The 22,119-nt window shown below is 42.0% G+C and overlaps 1 protein-coding gene across 1 annotated transcript in view; it reads right to left on the bottom strand.

Moving 5' to 3' along the window:
* The window catches only part of TCEANC2 (transcription elongation factor A N-terminal and central domain containing 2), a 35,935-nt gene extending 14,034 nt beyond the window's left edge, over window positions 1–21,901 (bottom strand). Inside the window, exons 1-3 of the mRNA XM_045064564.1 lie at window positions 21,720–21,901; window positions 20,981–21,125; window positions 10,095–10,236 (exon numbers count right to left, since the gene is read on the bottom strand). Of these exons, the coding sequence (XP_044920499.1) occupies window positions 10,095–10,236; window positions 20,981–21,082 (244 nt within the window). The 5' untranslated portion in view covers window positions 21,083–21,125; window positions 21,720–21,901. The remainder of the gene's footprint in view (window positions 1–10,094; window positions 10,237–20,980; window positions 21,126–21,719) is intronic.
* Window positions 21,902–22,119: the final 218 nt, after the last annotated feature.

Here is a 22,119-nt window from a genome sequence, read left to right as displayed (position 1 = left end):
ATTCCCCATTTTGGAATCTTTACCTTGGTAAAGAACCCAAGGACCTAGAAATTCAGTGGCTTGTGGGATATGGCAAGTAAGAAGTGGGACCAGGTTTCAAATGTAGGCAGTGTGGCTCTAGAGCTCATGTTTTAACCCTATACTCATGCCCCTGGTGATGAGACAGTCCTACGTCTTCCTGATCAAGAAGAAAAAATGTGAGGCTCTGTGACCTTTCCCCAAGGTCACAAGTTGGTCAGTGGCTACATCAAGGAAGTTAATGATCTGCCAAGTCATTATTTGCTCCATGAAGTTTATGTTTGAAAGCAGGCAGTGCCACTGGCTGGTCTCATGATCTAAGTCAAGTCCCCTAGGTTTAAGGGCAACGGGTTTCTGCATCCCAGAACACTGGTAAGAAAAATTCCCTGCAGGAAGCAGTCTTTTGCTCATTTGACAAACATTACCAAATACGAAGTATGTACCAGGCTTTGTGCTAGACACTGGGACATAATGTTGAGCAAGACAATCCTGTACCCAAGGAGCCCCAGGTAGTTCTTAGCATAGGAGAAGACACCTAAACAAAACAAAATATACAAAAGTGTTACTGGTAGGTCCAGGATCCTAAGACAGTATTGAAGGGGAACTCCAGGGAGGGTCAGAAGGACAGAGAGTCGATTCAGCTGACAAAAGGGCCAGGGAACACCATGAAAAGAGGCAATTCTTGTCCTGAGTGCTGACAATGATTCACGAAGAGAAGGAGCACAGTGAAGGAGATGCCGGAACCTGAACTAGCATGGCATAATTTAAGGACTGTGGGAATCAAAGTAATGATCCTCAAGGATGTCCATGCCCCAATCCTTAGAACCTGTGAACATGTTACCTTACGTGGAAAATGGAACTTTGACAAGATTAAGGTTAAGGACCCTGAGATGGGAAGATTAGCCTGAATTATCTAAGTGGGCCCAATCTAATCACACAGGTCTTTAAAAGAAGAGACAGAAGGCTTGTGTCAGAGAGATAAGATGTAAGAATTCAACCTACCACTGCCAGCTCTGCAAAAGAAGGAAGGCAACCATGAACCACGGAATACAGGTGCTTCTAGAAACAGGAAAAGGCAAAGAAACCGATTCGTCCCTAAAGAATCCAGGAAGGAATGTAGCTTTGCCAACACCTCAATTTTAGTCCAATGAGAACTGTCTTCTGACCTATGAAACTGTAAGATAATCTGCATTTCAAGGTTTTAAACCACTAATTTTTGTGGCAATTTGGCAGGGCATTATTCAATAGAAAATGAATATACGAATCTATAAGAAGTTCAATATTGCTAAAGCAATGACACAATCTATTAGACAACTTGAAAAGAACAGGCCATCTGAAAGGTCCTTGCCATGAACTTATTCCATAACCTTGAGCAAGTTAAATCACAAACCCATTCATTCACTACCTCACTAACTCATTTATTCACTCAACAAACATTTTTGGCTTCATACAGAAGACTGGGTTTCACCTGGGTCTTGAGGGGAAAGCAAGAGTTTACCATGGACAAAGGTGTACTTTTAGGTTTCAAGAGATGACATGACATGATATAAACACATCATAGTTTTGTCACTTATTATTTGGTTTTCTGACCAAGGGCAAATTACTTCAAACTCTCTAAGCCTCGGTTTTCCCATTTGTAAAATGAAGAAAATTGTAACATTCCCCTCATACGCCTGTTATCTGGATCAAATGAGATCACAGATGGGAAAGTACTTTGACGGTACAGGGTTTTTCAGTGTTGTTGATCAATCATAAATGAAAATAAGACATCTCTGAAATCAGATCAATAGGACAGACATATAATTTTCCCATAATAGTCATATGTGCAGTATTGCAAAAGGGGCCACGCTTGCTCCCCCTAGTCAAGAGGGCAAGGCCTGACCCCACCGCCTTACCGGACATTTACCCCATACCCCTTGCCCACTTATTTCCTCTATAATAAAGGTATCTAGTCACAGAACCCTTAATTCAGTGCCAGGCCCAAAGGCTTTTGCCCAGCCAGCCCCTGACTTTCCAGACCACTTGAGAAAAGTGAGGTCACACATTTCTTTTGCGTGTTAGGGTCTGCATGTCATTTTTCTGCCCTGCCTCTCTCCCTCTTCCTTTTTAATTACACTCCCTCTGTCTCTGCACTGGCTCCTGTTCTCCCTCCTACTTACCCACCACAGACATTCTCTCAGTTTCAATCCTTTAGCCTTTTCTTTTACTTTTATTCAGAGAATTCAACCACTTAGGTGACTGTAAGCAAATGCTTTTGGGCAGATGACTTCCAAATACGTATTGTCCGTCTTACATCTCTCTTCTGATTTCAATCCACTGTTCCAGCTGCCTGTTGGACATTTCTACCTAAAGAGTTTATGTCCCAGCAAAATCCTAGGCATGTTGACTAAAATGGGAATACTAAGAGAAAACTCTCATTTGGGGTACATAAGAAAAGGTACTAAATTCTGACTTAAGGAGGTATGTTTGAGCAGATGGCAAAACCCAGAGAAATGCTCTGATAAAATAAAGGCCCATATGGCTGGGGTCCGGGGCACGATGGCAGTCTGTCTGCTAACCAGGAAAGAACCCTGCCCCAAGAGACATGGGCTCTCATTACATTTCTGGTGCCAACCTCACTAAGTGGCCCTGGATAAGTCACTTCATCTCTCTGGTTCTGAGCTTCTTTGTTTATAAATTGAAGGAGCTAAATGGATTTAAAAGTGTTATGACATTGACTTTAGAGAATTCAGAAAAAGAAAACAAAAATGGTCAGATCTCAACACTAAACAGGCAAATAATAAAAACAATTCACAAAAAAAGGACAAAATGCCCAAAAAACACAGACAATTTATTCTGTGCAGCAAATGAAAACAAGATGCTATTTTTACCTATTAAATTAGTAAGATTTTAAGAAAGCAGCAGGAATATAAATCAGGGCATTTCTAAAAGTCTTAAATTTCAAAAATTAGTGAGGACAGGAGATACATACCTAAGAGTCACCTGAATTAAGTCACCTCAGTTAAACTGGAGAAGTGGACAAGCTCTCTGGTTAAGTTCTTTCTTTCTTTAAAGATTTTATTTCTTTATTTGAGAGAGAGAGAGACAGAACATGAGCATAGCATGAGCATTAGCTGGGGGGGAGGAGACAGAGGGAGAAGGAGAATCGGATTCCTGGCTGAGCAGAGAGCCCAATGAGGGGCTTGAATCCAGGACCCTGAGATCATGACCTGAGCCGAAGGCAGATGCTCAACTGACTGAGCTACCCAGAGGCCCTTCTGGTTAAGTACTTCTAAAGCAGTGGACTGAGGTCTGAGATTTTTGGAACAGCACCGTCTGTTAAGGGAAAGGGACGAGAACGAAGAAACAGAGAAAGGCAGGAAGTGGGATATATAAAGCTAGAGCGAGCCATGGAGAACATTTTTGTCCTTGTCATTTTCACTGATTTGATCAATATATCCTGAGCTGCTGCTATATGCCGCACTAACAGTTGAAACACACTGGTGAATAAAAGAGCAATGTCCTGCAAACACAGAGCTGCTAGTTATGAAATAAAAAACAAAGAAGCAGATAAATGAGTCATTATAAACTCAGATAAGGGGTATGAAAGAAATAAACATATAAAAAAATTGAACATATAAAAAAATAGACACAGAATTGGGAAGAAGTTCAGTGTCATTAACGTCAACAGAAAAGAGAGTAATCAATGGTCTCAAGTTCACAGTTCTAGGAAGATGAGAAATGAGACAAGACTACTGGATTTGGATAGAAAGAAATCACTTGTGTCCTGCAAGGAAAGAATAGTGGTGTGGGAGAAGCCAGGACAGAAAGGGTTTTAACGAAGGAGTGAGGAGGGGCAGAAATGGAAGTTGTATCAATCATTTTTAAAGGAATGTGGCTATAAAAGAGAGAAAGAGATGGAGGAAAGGACAATACAGAGAAAGGCATATTGGTGTCCTCATTCCCTCTCACCTCCACAGTCAGACCTTGCTAAGGCTGGTCCCTTCTCCCAGACAAGGTCCCTCTGTGAGCCTGTCACTCAGCAGGTTAGTGTCTCCTCTGTTCCAAAAATCAGAACTTTCTTCCATCTCACATTCCCTTTCTGATATTGCTGCCTCTCTCTTTTCTTTCAACACAAACCTTTTTTTTTTCATGATTTTATGTATTTATTTGACACAGAGATAGAGAGCACAAGCAGGCAGAGAGGCAGGCAGAGGGAAAAGGAGAAGCAGGCTCTCTGCTGAGCAGTGAGCCTGATGCAGGGCTCCATTCCAGGACTCTGGGATCATGACCTGAGCCAAAGGCAGAGACTTAACTGACTGAGCCACCCAGGTGCCCCTCAAATTGTCTACTATCAGTTTCATTTCCTTATCTTCTCCTCTCTCTTCAAGCTTTTGCTCCCAACCTTGCTTTTGAAACTGTCCTTACCAAAATCGTTAAAGACCCTACTTTGCAAAATCCAACATCCAATTTCTAGATCTCATTTATTTGGCCCTTTGACAACAATGGGCATGCTGATCTCGGCCACCACCCCTCCATCCCCAGCAAATACCCCACTCCTTTCCACTGTATGACAGCATGCCCTCCTTTTCCCCTTCTCAATTTCCTTCTGTAAGTCTCTTCAATATTGGTATGCTGTAGGATTTGGGACTTGGCTCTTAGCTTTTCTTATATATTCTCCCTGGACAAGGTTACTTATTTCTATTGCCTCAATGTCTGTCTATATGCTGATAATGACTCTCAAATAGATATATATGGTCTCTCCTTAGCTGCAGTCTTGTACATCCATCCAATGTCTTATTGGACATTTCCTCTTGGCTGTCCCACAGTATGTCAAACTCAGTAAGTCTAAAATTGAACTTTATTTCCCCCATCTCTATAGTAATAAGTGGTACTGCCATCCACCAATTTGCCCATATTAGAAATCTGGGCCTCAACCTTCATTTCTTTATTTTCATTCCCAACATCCAATCAAAGGCTATGTCCTTTGGATTTTATTCCATTTATATCTCTTGATTCCAAGCACATGGCTCCATCCCCATGATCACTATCCCATCCAGGCCACTCTTATTTCTCACCTAGACATTTTAATTGCTTTTAACTGGCTTTCTTCTAGGTCTGCTTCTCTTCAACACTCTTCCTGTGTGGTGGACAGATTTTTTCTAAGATGCAAATCTGAATATGTCACTCCTCTACTCAAAACCCTTCAATAACAGCCACTTATTATTTTCCTTAAGATCTCAGGCTTTATGGTGGACTAAAACTATCCACCGCAATAGATTCTGGATAAAAGTCACCTCATTCTCTCCTCCAAGACAGTAAGCAGAGGCTAAAGGAGTGGGGTTATCCTAAGGAGTGATGTTAACAGCAATGCTGCTGAAACTCTTAACTTTGGACCAGTGGTAAAGTGGGAGAGCTAACTGTGGGACTCTGATACTGGGCTGGGATCCTTGTAGGGTGTGCTAAATATTCCAGGTCAGAAGTGGTCTTTGACTACTGGCAGAAACAAACAAACAAACAAAAAGAGTTAATTCTCTAGAGGGAAGCTCCAACCTAACCCCACAGAATTCCCATGGATTAAAAGGGGGAAAAAATGAGCTCACAATTAAAAATCAACAAGCACATGGAAAGGCAAGCACCAAGGGAGTCAGAAGAAACAAAGATTTAAATCCTCAAAAACTGGGACGCCTGGGTGGCTCAGTTGGTTAAGCAGCTGCCTTTGGCTCAGGTCATGATCCCAGCGTCCTGGGATCGAATCCCACATTGGGCTCTTTGCTCAGCAGGGAGCCTGCTTCTCCCTCTGCCTCTGCCTGCCATTCTGTCTGCCTGTGCTCTCTCTCTTCCCCTCTCTCTCTCTGATAAATAAATAAAATTTAAAAAAAAAATCCTCAAGAACTACAAGTCCTAAAATAGATGAAGAATACAGAAGAACCATACATTAATATTTAAAAAACAAAAAGCATAGGGGTGCCTGGATGGCCAGAGGGTTAATTGTCTGACTTTGGCTCAGGTCATGACCTCAGGGCCAGGGTTCAAGACCCAAGTTGGGCTCCACGCTCAGCGGGGCATCTGCTTGTGGATTCTCTCTCCTTCTCCCTCCCCTCCCCCACTACTTACACATGCAGCTCTCACTTTCTCTCAAATAAATAAATAAATCTTTTTTTTTTTTTAAGATTTTATTTATTTATTTGAGAGAGAGACAGTGAGAGAGAGCATGAGCGAGGAGAAGGTCAGAGAGCGAAGCAGACTCCCCATGGAGCTGGGAGCCTGATGCGGGACTTGATCCCGGGACTCCGGGATCATGACCTGAGCTGAAGGCAGTCGTCCAACCAACTGAGCCACCCAGGCGTCCCGTAAATAAATAAATCTTTAAAAATAATAAAGAAATAAAAGGCACAGTGAAAAGGATGTACAAATACTATTGAAAGAGACAGATTGGGGTGGGGAAAACTTGTAAAAATGTAAAATGGCTTTGAAACAAAGAACTCCATGAATGGGCTAAACAGTAGATGAGAGTGAGCTGAGGAGGGAATTAATGACTTGGAAGATCTGTATCTGAAGAAACTTCCTGGAATTCTGTGAGATAAGGAGATAGGATGACTGATAAGCTAACTGTTGAATCCCCAACTAAAGGGAATAGCAAAAATGAAGGAGGCATTTTTGATGAGATAATGGCTATAAAATTTCTACAAATGAACATAAATCTGCAGATCCAGGAAGCAAAATACATAAGAAATACGTGCTACAGTAGCCAGTCTACTAATAACCTCCAACAATCCTTAGCTCTTGGTATTCATAACCTGTATGCGGTTGCCCCTGGGGCAAGATTTTACCTGGGTTGGTCTGTGTGACCAACAGAATATGACAGAAGTGATAGCATGCCACTTCCAATTTCAAGATTTCCATGAAAGACGCTGTGGCATCCATCTTGGTTGCTCTCTCTCTCAGAGGGCTTGCTCTGGGTAACGTCAGCTGCCATGTCATGAGCAGCGGTAAGGAGAAGCCCAAGTGATGCCCACCGGCATTCTTTTTTTTTTTTTTTTTTTTAAGATTTTATTTATTTATTTAACAGAGAGATAGAGAGAGACAGTGAGAGAGAGAACACAAGTAAGGGGAGAGGAAGAGGGAGAAATAGGCTTCTGGCTGAGCAGGAAGCCTGATGTGGGACTTGATCCCAGGATCCTGGGATCATGACCTGAGCCAAAAGCAGATGCTTAATGACTGAGCCACCCACGCATCCCCAGCATTCCTTTGAATGAGCATGTTGAGATGCTCAAGCCCTGGTGAAGCTTTCAGATGACCACAGCCCCAGCCAACAGCTTGAAAGTAACCTCTTAAGAGACCGTGAATCAGAACCACCCAAATAAGCAGCTTCCAGATTCCTGACCCTCTGAAAAACCATATGAGGTAACAAATACTTAAGCTGCTAAATTTCGGGGGACTTTTTACCCAGGGATGGGTAACTAATACACACACTAAAACCAAACAGATTTAAAAGAACTTTCTCCATCTGGTCCAGACTGTCTCCCATTTCACTTCTTGCCACACTCTTTCCAGCTTATTACATTTCAAACACACCAAGCTTTTAGTTTCTGGAATGCATCATGTTCTCCCCCACCTCCAGCCCTCTATACAGCTCATATGATGTTCCCCACTTCCTAACATGTTCTTCAACACCTTCTTCTCTACTTCCAACATGTGTACTCTGTTGGCTAGCTTCTACCCATCATCAGAGCACTCATCACACTGTATGATAAAGTCTTATTAATCTGTCTGCCCTTCCATTAGACTGCAGGATTCAAAAAGGGGGATAATATCTGTCTCCTTCATTATTACGCCAACACAGTTCCTAGCACAAAGAAAGTAGTTGGTAAATATGTGTCCCTTATAGCCCATAGGATAGAGACAGGCAGGAGTCTAAAGGTAGAAGAATATAAACATTCTCAGGCAATGATCCAAATGAATTTTCAGCCTAGCTACTGAAATAACTACAGCAGAACCGAGAAACCCCTATATTCCATATAACCTCAGGTTTAGGGAGGATTTGGGGTAGGGTTAGTACTCAAAAGTTGGATACTTTCCAGCTCCTCCTAAGTTAAGCCCCTGTGTTACGGTTTCATTATGATCCTTGAATTGAAATCTATGAACATTAGACATACCCATTCTTTTTTTGTTTGTTTGTTTGACAGAGAGAACGAGAAAGCACAAGCAGGCAAAGCAGCAGAGGGAGAGGGAGAAGCAGGCTCCCCACTGAGCAGGGAGTCTGATGTGGGGCTCAATCCCAGGACCCCAGGATCATGACCCAAACCAAAAGCAGTCGCTTAACCAAGTGAGCCATCCAGGCGCCCCAGACACACCCATTCTTAAAAGCACACTCACAACTGTATTCAAAGGACAAACGGAAATAATATTTTTAAAAGTAATCTCTCTGCCCAAAGTGGGGCTTGAACTCACAACCCTACGGTTATGAGTCATATGTTCTACTGACTTAGCCAGCCAGGTCCCCCACAAACAGAAATATATATATATTTTAAAATGATCACCTGTTCTGTATTTGTAGGACAATTCCAGCCTATTCCACCGATATTTAAGATCTGATTAGAAATGGTGTTTGTGGTGTCTGCCTAAATACACACACACACACACACACACACACACACATACACACACTCGCGTCATGAAATATTAATCACTAGTACCCTCTACTGGTGGAGACACCTTATGAGCCCATATGAATGGTCTTATTGCCCTCTAGTGACCACATAAAGAGAAAATCTAGCAGCAGATGGGAGAGTCTCCTTGGCCATCATGATAGGGTTTTACGTTCTTTAAGCATCTAATTTTCTCAGGTTCTGGTTTATATTACAGGGGTGCAACTCTCAGGACTCTTGTGGGGCCCTCTGGGGGATTTCACAGAGCTCTTGCCAGCTGTTAGCGCCAGTCTGAAGCTGCTCTCTCTTTTGCTTCTCATGAACAAGAGGTCAAGGGGAGGCAGAGAAGGCAATGGTTGCACTAGCGAGGGCAAGAACAGCAGCTGTGAATGACTACCTTGGACTCCCTAGGGAGTCGGGAGCAGCTTGAGGAACACATGGTGGTCCTCCCTCGCATATTATTCACAGTTGTGTACTCTACTAAAATGGCAATTCAACCAAGTCCCCAACTTACCTTTTAAATATCTCAATGCTGTAATAAATGATGTAGTGGCAAATGTTGCTATCATTTTGTTTGTATAAACCACACTCTGCGAGTTATTTCTACTCAAGACAGAAAAGCTGAGATTAAACATCAAGATTTAACTGAAATGTCATCTCTTCTATGAAGCCTTTTCTGAATTCCCCAGATGTATGTGACTGCTCTGTCCTTTGTGCCAGCATGTGCCTTGTACAGAACAGAAGGATAGCCAGGATATTATTTATAGGTTTCTGTTCATAACCTACAATATTTTCTGCTCCTGATGTCTACGTGCTTGTTTCTCCCACCAAACCCTAAGTTCCTTGAGGTCATGTTTCAGACATCTCTGCACAACCAGCATCAAACACACTTAAAAAGTTATCCTTAGGGGCGCCTGGGTGGTTCAGTGGGTTAAGCCTCTGCCTTCGACTCAGGTCATGATCTCAGGGTCCTGTGATTGAGCCCCATATATTGGACTCTCTGCTCAGCAGGGAGCCTGCTACCCCGCCCCCCTGCCTGCCTCTCTGCCAACTTGTGATCTCTCTGTCAAATAAATAAATTAAAAAAAAGAAAAAGTTATCCTTAGATCACTGATGGTTGCCAGTCCATGAGTTAAGTACAGAAACTGATGTAAGCATTTAGAAACTTTAATAGCAATTTGACCAAGTAATTCTGTATCTGCTGACTCTAATGAGAGAGAAAAAAAAAAGCAGGGCATGTATTTTGTATATTTTCTTTTTCTGGCAATTTTTATTATATATTATAAAAATATTGGTCTGCAACCAATGGAGGATTTTTTAAACAATGGTCCTTCACCATAGATAATTGGGGAGTACTGATATGATTAATAACTTAATGTTTGAGGGAGGGAGGAAAGGAAGGCGACAAAATACAAGCACTTTTCATAAAATTCAGAAGGAACATACCTATCCTTGTTGATTTTAACACTTCCCTGGAGGGTATTTTCTTCTTTAATTCTTGTAAAGCTTCCACTAGATTCTCTCTGGTCTGATCAGGAAGCTCCAGTGTAGTTTTCCATCTTTTTATGTCTTCTATAACCACAACTCTCTGGGAAAAAGAAAAGTCATTTGGAAAATGGAACATTTTCATTAGAAAAACATCTGCCTTCACCTGAGCTAATGGGGCTCCTATTGACATATGAATTATTGATTATGACCTGAACCAAAGCACAGTGTGTATGATGGCCCCAAATGATGGGTAATTGCTTAAAAGCAGGTCCCGCTTACTGCAAATCAGGAAAAGAGTTACATCTATTAGGAGAAGTGCAAGTTTTAATCTAACCATGTCAGACACCGCTGGGCACTTAGCAGAGAGAGGCAATAAGGATGAGAACAAAAGAAAAACGATACTAAGGTGAACCAACCCTATAGCTCACTTAAGTGTCTTAATTCACACGCAAGGATGGAGAGTGAGGAAGTCATAAAGGCATATTTATTTCAACAATAAAAAGCATGCCTCAACAGCTCCCCACTTCCTACATGATAAAATTCAAACTCTCTTATTTGAAAAAAAAAAAAAAACTTAAAAACTTCAAATGCGTAAAAAGGTAGAGTAACAGTAATTGAAAAAAGTTAACATTTTGCCATTTTGCATAAAATAACAAAACAATGTAAAGTTTGTCCCCTTATATCTTCTCCTGTTTCTAAAAGAAATCGCCACCTTAAAGTTGACACGCATCTTTGCGCTAAGTGTAGAATAGAAACAATTAAGGAGGTGGGGTTGTGATCTTTGCAACTGTTCTGGAATTGTGAAATTATTTTGACTACAAATTTAAAGAAAAATTAAACAAAAGAGTAAAGTTGCTTTTATAATTACAAAAAAAAAAATCTTATCTTGCATGGTTATTACGCTGGGGGAGGTGGGTCCAGTTACGGAAAGGAAGGGGGCACAGAGGGCTTCTGGGATTCTGGTAACGTTCTGTTTCATGGCTCTGGATACTGGTGACACAGATGTGCTCACTTTGTGAAGATCTGTCAAAATGTCCACTCATGATTTGTCCACTTTTCTATATGCAGACTATAGTTCGATAAAAAGCAACTAAAAAAAAAAAAGTGTCAATTCCCTTCCCTGGCTAGGGTCTGCTTCCAGCCTAGCATGGCGAGATGTCGGACTCCTGGCCCCATCTTTGCTTCCCCTCCTCCCCTCCTCTGCTTGTTTGCTTTGACCTCTGACCCTTCCAAGTTACAAGCTGGGAAAGGAACAGTAAGGGAAAGCCTTCACTTCTTTTGTGATACTCCCTCAGGTGTGTTCTCTAGTCTCGGCAGCCGGCAGCCGTGTAAAGCGGACTGTTTTTCTCGTATGGGATGCTTCTGTGGCTCCTTGGAGACCTCCCATTGTTTTGAGACGGCACCTGCAGTTCTGGGAATGTTGGCCATGCCTCGTTCAGGCAGCTGATTACACGTCCCGTTTTTGACAAAACACTTTACAGACTCTCTCTGTAGGGGTGTCATTGTCCTTCCAAGGATCCTTTTGAACCTAACCCCTTTTAATTCTACTCCAGGCCAGCCAGCATTTTCTCTGTTGTACCCACATCTTTGCCCTGAAGAATTCTAAGGGTTAACAGCCTTCCCACACAGCCACTCCCTCTTTTTAGACTTTCCCAGGCACGGGTCTGGTCTCTGTGTGCACCAGCTCCAGGAACAGAGGTCCAGTTCTCCAAGGGAAAATACCACAGCCCTCCCACTTTATCCAAATGAACTCCTTCTCCTCTCCTGCTTTTTTTTTCCTCCTCTCTTCCTTTAACTTCAACCTTCTTTATAGCCTAGAGTAGGCGATGCATTCAGGATTCCAAAACTTGTCTTCATGTACTGCCTTCACAAGTTCTACAGTCTGCAGTCTAGAATCTCATTTGGGAACACACTTTCCTTTGTTCTCAGGCTTTAGGTGCTTTAGCCAAAAATGAGAAGTCCTTTGTTATGATTTGCTACAGTATAAAGCACTATCATTAGTGCTAAATGGTATGTAAAATAAATAAACAAAACCAGGTAAGGGGTTATATTCCATAGGAAGAAGGTGTAAAGTATAAACAGAACATTTTATGAAAGGCTTTTTCACTCATTATATTTTCTTGATTCATTCATACTGATATACGTAAACCTAGCTGATCCATGTAATAGTAATGAATAATATTCCATCATTTTTATATACATATGTCTTAGAATTCTAAAATGTATTCCCCTAATGGTTATCTAGGGTCTCCCTACCCCATATTTTTCCAGTTATAAACACTGCTTGGATGAACTCCTGCCTATGACATATTCAATACTGTCTTCCATCTCTTGACTTTCAACTTTTCTGGGTCATTACGCTTTACATAGCCTATGGTGGCTTTATTTTGTACCCATCTGACACCCAATCTGAGCATCTCTATCTTTTTAACAGGCAAGGGTAATCCATTTGCACTTAGTATAGGCACGGATATAACAGGAAACACATTCTCTTTGCTTCTTTTTCTTTTCCTTTCATATCTTTGCTTTTAAGTTTAGGTTTCTTTGATCTTGTTTTTCTTTACGGTTTGGAAATGATATATCCTATTGCTATCATTTTAGTGTTCACCCTTACAAGTTTTAAGATGTAAGCTCAGTGAAATCTATCAGTGTCCTCCTCATAAGCCTCTACTGTGGAAACCCCTATTAGAAATATAAACAACTTGTCTGTCCTTCATGTACCTTTTCTTTCACATTTTTCTCCATTTCTCTGTGATGCATTTCTAAGTGATTTCCTCACATCAAGCTTCCAATCCACCATTTCTCTCTGTAGTTCCAGCTAGTCTACTTTTAATCTATTCAATGTGTTTCCACATCAGCAAATAATTTTTTCATCAGACGGCTTAACATTTCCCGCAAAAATCTGCCCACTTTCTTTTCACACTATCCTGTTCTTTTCATTTCTAGTCTTTTATCTCTGTGAAAATTCACATAGAGACCTCTTTGAGATTATACTCTTATCGCCAATTCTTGGGATAGAAATGCTATTATTTATCTCTGTCTGCTCATTCTCCCTCTGGGAAATCCATTTTCTTGGAGAGTTTGTTATTTTGACCATGAGTTCATCTTTTTTTTTTTTTTAAATCTTCAAGTTTTTTTTTTTAATCTTTTCTTTTAAAAAGTTTATTTATTTATCTGACAGACAGAGATCACAGGTAGGCAGAGAGAGAGGGGGGCAAGCAGGCTCCCCCCAAACAGAGAGCCTGACGTGGGGCTCGATCCCAGGACCCTGAGATTATGACCTGAACCAAAGGCAGAGGCTTAACATACTGAGCCACTCAGGCGCCCCACCATGAGTTCAAGTTTAATGGAGACTGTTCTCTATGGGAATCTGGTGCCCCAGGTTGTGAGGTGTTTTTTTGTTTTTTTTTTTTAAAGATTTTATTTATTTATTTGACAGAGAGAAATCACAAGTAGATGGAGAGGCAGGCAGAGAGAGAGAGAGGGAAGCAGGCTCCCTGCTGAGCAGAGAGCCCGACGCGGGACTCGATCCCAGGACCCTGAGATCATGACCTGAGCCGAAGGCAGCGGTTTAACCCACTGAGCCACCCAGGCGCCCGGTTGTGAGGTGTTTTAACAGGGAAATCTCACATTTGCCTTGGCCAAAACCTCTGGATTTCTGTTTCTATACCAGTTTTTATGCTATTTTTCTTTTGTTTTGCCCAGAGTGTAAATTTAAAACTATGCATGGTCATAAGAGTGGGGTGCTAATTTATTGTAGTCAATTCTTTTCCCTTCCAAAACTCCTGAGCAGATCACAGTCTCATGCTGTTTCCTTGGACTAGTGGAGGGCATGTTTCTAGTTCATTTTTCACAAACTCGGTAGACCTGTTTTGGCTCCCAGCTGCAGGTGGAAATTATTAGCCTGAGCCCTTATCTGCAGTTCCCATACTAGCCCTAAATCTCACACCCCAAGCATTATATCTGGCTTCATAAAACTGTTTAGCTTCTGCTCCCCCTTAAAGCTCGGGGTTTGAATTTCCTCTCTCTTCCTGGCATCTGAGGATTTCTCTTTCTTGCTTTCAAGCTCAGCTCTGTATTAGAGACTTTTTATCCAGCATTTCCACATGGTTGGAAAGCGGTTAGGGATTCCACATCAGACCATTCCAGTATAGGAAACTATAGAAACCCACACTCTAGCATGGCATAAAAGGCCTTACCTGACTTGGCTCCTGACATCTTTTTCAGCCTCACCATTTGGTCCAGCTATAGCAAACTATTTGAAGCTGCCTAAACGAACTGCAGTATTGCAGACCCTCTGCCTGGGATGCTCTTTTTTAGCCTCAACCATATGATAAACACCTGTTTATATTTGAAGACTCTTTTCAAGCATCCCTTCTGAAGCCTTTCTTGACTCTCTCATACCAAACTTGACCACACTCCCTTTTGGGTCCTCTGTAATGTGGACATACTTCTATTACTGTATCTGCCTTTTATGCACATACTTTTTAAAGGCTGTCTTCCCCTCTGACTAGGAGCCATTTGAGGGTTGGTACAATTTATCTGTCTCACTAGCCCCAATGCACAGTAGGTGTAATTGAAGAAAGCCATCTCTACCCATAAGGACTGAAGCCCAGTGTAGTTTTCAGATCTGAAATTTTAGGTCAGAAATAGAAAAATCTACAGTCAATTCCAGAACAGAAGAATCCCATATATATCTGAGAATGTTTCCTTATTTCTGTCCAAATATGGGATCCAAAATAGGTATTTCAAGTTGTTCTCTGAATTAGTTAGAGGGACAAGGGAAGCGGACACAGGGTATCAAAGGGGAAGTTACATGAGTAGTGGGAAGCTCATCACCAGAAAGAGTATATGCTGTCTCCTATACCATCTGGTCTTACAGTTGTGGCTGGTTGAAACATCAATTTTTGACAAGATGGAAACCATCCCACCAGAGAGGGCAGGGGACAATCTACTGGCTGATCAATCCTACAAAAGGAGCAAAGGTTTACAAACCACTCTAAAGTACTAAATCTAAAAGAATTAGCATATCCTAGAATCTTTTAATAATTAAAAAAAAAAAAACTCCTCTTATAACTAAGAGAACAAATCACTTTCCCTTAAGGGAGTAAGAAGAGATTAACCAAATTAACCTTTACGATTCTAATGTATACTACATGAACTCTACTGGGTCTCACTTTTATTACATGTGATACGGCTACAGCAAAATTATTTCTAACAAACTGATAACAGAAGTCCAATGTTCCTAATATTCCAAGATTTTTATACCTCCTCTGCTGGACATTCAGATGCCTCCACTTTCCCTATAGGGGGCAGATAGCGAAACCAGACTGTCTAGTTCAAATCCCAGCTCTGCCACTTACTGCTGCATGACCTTGGGCAAGCTACTTGATCTCTCTATGCCTTAGATTCTCCAACTCTAAAATATGAATGATAAAAGCATCCATTTCACAGAGCTGTTATCGAATTTAAAGAGTTAATATATGTAAAGCACTTAGCACAATCCCTGGCCCATAGACATGGGCTCAATAAACACCAGCAGTAATCACTACTATCGCTCCCATCATCACCAGTCCCAGCTCTAGTTTTCCTACCCAAGCCTCTCCTTTTCCACATGTGAAAAGAGGAAATTATTGGTCAGTTTTACTGCATGCCAGGCACAATACTTAGCCCTTTCAATACACATTTATCTATTCAGCTCTCATGATAATCCTGCAGGTTAGATATGTTTCTGATGTTATATATATATATATATATATATATATGTATAACTCATGTGTATGTATATATATATACGTACAACTTTCTAATATTACTGACGAGGAAATTGAGGCTTGAACATTGAGGCTTGAACATTCAGCAGATTCTTGGTATTTAAATATGATGCTGGTATGTGGGAATAACTTACTTAGTAAAGTAGATCTAACTCTCTAGAACTCACATTTAAATCAACTTGTTTTTAAGTTGTCATTGTGTACACATAAAGTAAGCACGTTTGCGTGCACACAGCAAAGAAAAGCCAAAACTGCTTATTGAGCAGTTCTGTGTCACTACTTCCCCTCCACCTAGCCAAATCTTTTCAACCCTTTAAGATGCTCTGAGCACTAAAACAGACACTGAGCTCTTTCTTCTGAACTCTTAACCCTTACTGCCTAAACAACAATTTTGTAATGGACTACATATGATTTCCTACCACTACTTACTAATTTCTTATAATATGATCTCCCAATAGGAAGTCCCACAAGGGCTCATACTTTCATCTTAAATTTCTTTTATGTTCCCTGGAGTATCTAGCTTACTGCTGGGCATAAAGTTGTTTTGCAGTAATATTCGTTAAACAGGGCATCCCCAGATAAGAATGATTATTGTTTATTCAATAAATTTTTACCTACAATGTAGCAGGCACTGCATTAGACCTTGGAGCAGAATCGGAACCTAATATGATACTCGGTCATCAGGAGTTTATAGTAGACTGCGGAAAAGTACAGTTAATCTGATAATTAAAATACAGTGAGGTAAGTGCTATGAGAGATATCTGAACCAAGTACTAAGACAGTATTGAAGAGGGAAGGATTAATTCCCCCCAAAGGACCCAGAAAGCACTTCAACATTCACTTATTTAACAAATACTTATTGACCACTTGATATGTGCCAAGCACTGTGATAGGTCCAAGGATACAGAAGTAAATAAAATTCCAAAGGCTCCTGTACTCATAAAATGTACAATTTGGGATTCACAGGGAAAGTCACACTTGAGTGGGTTCACAAATGAGCACAGCAGTCTTCACAAAAAGAAAAAGAGAAAGGTTTTCCAGGAAAAGGACCAGCATCAAGTCAAATTCCTGGAGACATGAAAGAGAACAGTTTATACAGACTCCAGCAAAATATGGGGGTGGCTGGAGTTCATTCCTGGGAAAGGGGAGCTATGAAGCATGGAATGAGAAGGCTCCCTGGGGTAGATAAGAAAGGGACTCATATGCCATGCCAAGGCTTTTAGGGTTTTAGTTCATTTGGTCATTCTGAAAAATGCACTGTGGTCTTCTATATACCAAGATACCAAGCCCTGTGCCAAGTACTGGGGACACAAAAATCAGTAAGACATAGTCTTTCAAGAAGCTCAGAGTAGGGGCACCTGGGTGGCTCAGTGGGTTAAGCCTCTGCTTTTGGCTCAGGTCTTGATTCCAGGGTCCTGGGATCGAGCCCCACATCAGGCTCTCTGCTCAGCAGGGAGCCTGCTTCTTCCTCTCTCTCTGCCTGCCTCTCTGCCTACTTGTGATCTTTGTCAAATAAACAAAATCTTAAAAAAAAAAAAAGAAGAAGAAGAAGCTCAGAGTATGGTAGAGTACAGCATTAAAAAACAAAACAAAACACAGCATAGCACAAAGACAGTAGAACACAAATAAGGGCAATGACAGGGGCATGTTTACGATACAGGGATGGATGGGATGCCCGGGTGGCTCAGCTGGTTAAGCATCTGCCTTCAGCTCAGGTCATGATCCCAGAGTCCTGGGATCAAGTCCCACATCAGGCTCCATGGTCAGCAAGGAGCCTACTTCTCCTTCTGCCTATACATGTTCTCTCTCTCTTTCTGACAAGTAAATAAAATCTTAAAAAAAAAAAGAAAAGATATAGGGGTAGCTTAGAAAAGGGAATAATTAGATTGGCTTTCTATCTGGGGGACAGAAGAATGATTGGGAAAGGCCACATAGTAGAGGAGACCCCTGAACTAGTCATGGGGGACAAACAGGAGGTGATAAATTGATGATAACAGCAAACACTTGCATATTAGTTCTGTTCCAAGCACTTATCATATACTGACTCACTCATCCTTCATAACTACCTTATAAAACAGATATTATCATTAATCCCATTTTATAGATAAAGACACAGAGAGGTTAAAGAACTTGCCCAAGGTCAAATAACAAGTGGTACGGCTGGGATTTAAACATAGGCCGTTTGGCTCCAGAGTCTGTGTTCTTAATTACCACACTATACTGCCACCAAGACAAGAGAGTAAGGCCATTCCAGGCAAAGAGTACAGCATATGCAAAGGGTACAGAGGTATGAAACAGCACACCATGTTGGGGAAATTGTGAGTGGCTGCCACTGATAGAATGGATAGGATGGTTAAGCAACTGCCTTCGGCTTAGGTCACAATCCCGGAGTACCAGGATCAAGTCCCACATTGGGCTCCCAGCTCCAGAGAGAGTCTGCTTCTCCCTCTGACCTTCTCCTCTCTCATATAAATAAATAAAATCTTAAAAAGAAAAAAAAAAAAAAAAAAGGAATGTCAACAGCAAGAGCAGCAGGGGTGAAGCAGGCAGGTGCCAGGTCAGAGGGCCTCGGGTGCCATTAAAAGAAATGTCTTCATCAGTAGGTAATGAGAAACCACTATAGGACTAGGCAGGGAAGTGACCTGAGTAGATCTTTTCTTCTATTCCTCTGGCTTAACTGTGGAAGGGAGAATGAGATAGGATGCCCAAGGCAGGGAGACAATTTACCAGACCGTGGCACTGCTAAGATTTTTAAATTTAAAGTGGGAGATGTTAAGGACAAGAATGATTTTTAGGAGACAAAACTGAAAACTGGATATAAGAGAGAAAAGAGTTAAGGATGGTTTCTAAGTTTCTAGTCCCAGTTACTTGGTATATGGATTTAAAAGTAAATACACAGGAGGAGGCGCCTGGGTGGCTCAGTCAGTTAAGTGTCCAACTCTTGATTTCAGCTGAGGTCATGATCTCTGCACTGAGCAAGGAGCCTGCCTAAGAGTCAGTCTCTCTCTCTCTCTCCCTCTGCCCCTCCCCTGCTCACACTCACGTGCTCTCTCTCAAAATAAATAAATGAATGAATGAATAAATAAAAATAAATACAGAAGAATAAAGAATAGGTTTGGGAGAAAAGCTACTGCATTTAAAGGGAATGTTATTTTCTCTACACCTAAAGCTTATTCTGCAGCTTATTCTGCTTCCATAATCTTTACATGGTATATTCTCATCTTCACACAAAGATTCTCAACTGGGGCATAAACGGGGACACAGAGGGGAGAAGAGGCAGGTGGAAGTATACTAGAATCCAGATGTTTGCATATGAGTGTACAAGTAGTTCAATTAATACCCTTCTCTTTTTCTTCCAGCTTGGTATCACAATCCTGCCCACCACCTTCTGTCACTGAGAGTCACTGTTGTATATAACTCCATGAGTACTCTGACAAAAACAGAGACAGTTGAAAATTTTGGTTATGCACAGAACTCCAAGACTGGGAGAGGTTTTTAAAGACCATCTAGAATTCAGTAGCTTTCAACTAAGGGCTACCTGGAAATATGTGAGGGCAGTTTTGCTTATCACAGTGGGAGGTACTGTTGGCCTTTAGTGTCTGAAGGCCAGGGACGGTAAATGTCCAATAACTCACAGGACAGTTTCAACTAATGAAGAATTACCTTGCCCTATGTGACAACAATGTTCCTTTGAAGAACTACCAATAGGGGTGCCCGGGGACCTCAGTAGGTTAAGTGTCTGCCTTTGGCTCAGGTTGTGATCCCAGGGTCCTGGACTGGAACCCCATGGCAGGCTCCCTGCTCAGCAGGGAGTCTACTTTTTCTCTCCCTCTGCCCATCCACACTGGCTCATGCTCTCTCTCTCTCAAATAAATAAATAAAATCTTAAAAAAAAAATACTGATAAAGTTTGACCCCCACATTTTACAGATGAGGACAAAGTGGAAATGACTTGCCAAAGATCACCCAGTTGTACTAGAGGGCCTAGAACTCGGGGCATCTGTTTATACACTCCTGTACTGCTTTCTAATATGGGTCTGGTAAGCCTGTGGCACATCTGGAAGAGGAGTCCAACTCAGTACATAAATCAAGTACTCAGAACACCACCTTGCTATCACAGCCCTGTGCTCATCTTCTCTAGCCCCAGATCCCACTCTCACCATCAGAGATCCAGGCTGTAAGTACAAGTCTGGCAGTCATCCGCATGGAAAGCATTACAATAAATAAGGTTACCCTGGCCAAATAAATAAAACGTGACAAAGTTCGGGAGCATAAATATTAGGAGACTGGTAGAGGAGGAGGAACCAATAAAGGAAACTGAAAACAAAATGTAAGAAGTTGGGATGCCTGAGTGGCTCAATCAGCTAAGCATCTGCCTTTGGCTCAGGTCATGATCCCCCAGGATCCTAGGATGGAGTCCCTCATCAGGCTCCTTGCTCAGGAGGGAGGAAGAAAATAAAATATAAGAGGTCAAGAAGGCAAAGGGAACTAATTACAAATGTTTGCTTTTAGGGAAATAATTCTTACTTTATCATTAATTGGATACCCATGTCCATTGATTCCTTGTTGCCTATCCTGTATTTATTCCTTGCCTCTTCTTTGCGAAAAGAATTCAGACATGAAGAGTTTGCAAAGAGTCCATTAACACAGTCTGTTTCCCATTCTCAGCTACAGCTGCAGGCCATGTGATACAGTTCTGGTCAATAAGACAGGAGAGTAGTATCATCACCCAGGCTTACTGAGTTTGTACAGAGTACATAGAATCATATTTCCTATTTTCACATTCCTAAAAGAAAAGAAAATGTTGCAAAAACACTTAAGGGGCTTGTTCTCTCAGCCAGCAAAACATATGATATAGCCAAAGTAATCAGAAGAGTGATAGAAGTGCATGCAGAGATTGGTAAATAGAAGTCTGTACAGAGTAGGGAAGAAACAAATTAGCAGTGATCCGGGACACTTCGGGGAGAAAGTATAGGAAGGAAGAATTCATAGGTCTTCCATAGTAGAACTCCACACCGCCTTGCTACCAGAGTCCTTTCCACATTTCCTCTAGCCCCAGGTCCCCTCTCACCTTCAGAGATTCAATCGTGGCCTGCTTGTAAATCTTTCCACCAGGAGCTTTCTTCTGAGGACTATTTTGGATTCTAGGCGTTCGAATGACGAATTTATCCATTGCTAGAGGACTGCCAACTACCTTCACGTGCTGGCAGCGCTTTCTGCTCAAGAAAGAGGAAAGATTCTAAAACGTCATCAAAACTGCTATGACGTACATGGACTTCTATTCTAGAAGCATTCCTGAATTATGACGATTCTTGGGTTGAATTTACAGGAAAGAAAATTTTGTCTTGGAAAATAAATATCTTCCAAAGAACTGAAACTGTATACAATAATCGGTGTAATTCCCGAGTTAAGACGTGCCTAGCATTCAGAGTGCACGCTGTGCAGGGGATTCCAATACTGGGCCAGGCATTGAACCCGGTGATTCTAAACGCCTTTTTAACTTAGGTGAGGTTGAGACAAGGTTAAGAGTTCCGCTGAACTCCATGAGGCTCAATATCAACAGCTACCCCACCATCACCACAATCCTAAAGGTTCGCCTAGTAACAGGCAACCATTAACCACCTCCAGATCTCAGCAGGGTCCTCACAACAAGCAGCAGCCAACTCCAGGAACTGCTCGGTGGTGCAAGGACCCTAACCGCGACACTCGTGCCCCGGATCCCTGCGCAAAAGGAAACACCATCCTCCTCTACCCTCAGCACTCAGAAGCCCAGGAAGGGGAACCTAACAAAGGTCTGACGTGAGACCCACCAGGAAAAGCAGCCCTGCCAGCAGCTGGACCCTTCCAGAGTGCACCCTCTGAGGACCCACTCCTGTCTGCACCTCGGCGACCAGAATTAAACTGACGCTTCTTTCCTGGACCGTGGTTTCTCCGACCTCAGAGCGCCTCTGAACCTGCGCAAACCACATTCCCCAGAATGCACTACAAAGGAGCTGGTGAGGCGCGCTCAGGGCGACTGTAGTTCTCCGAGACCGACTTTCCCGGCCCCACCATGTTTCGCCCGCCTGCAAAGAACTACATGCCCCAGCGTGCTCCGCGGAGGGGGAGGCCGGTTCGCTCTAATACTCGCGATGATTGGATCCACCTCTTCCTGCCGTCCTAGAAGTTCTTAGACCTGGAGGTGGGGCGAGAGGCGGCAATTTTGGGCGG

This window comes from Mustela putorius, unplaced genomic scaffold (genome assembly GCF_011764305.1).
Source record: "Mustela putorius furo isolate JIRA1106 unplaced genomic scaffold, ASM1176430v1.1 tig00003853_pilon_pilon_pilon, whole genome shotgun sequence".
NCBI lineage: Eukaryota > Metazoa > Chordata > Mammalia > Carnivora > Mustelidae > Mustela > Mustela putorius.
Note: the sequence above shows the minus strand (reverse complement) of the source record. Positions and strands in the feature narration are given on the sequence as shown.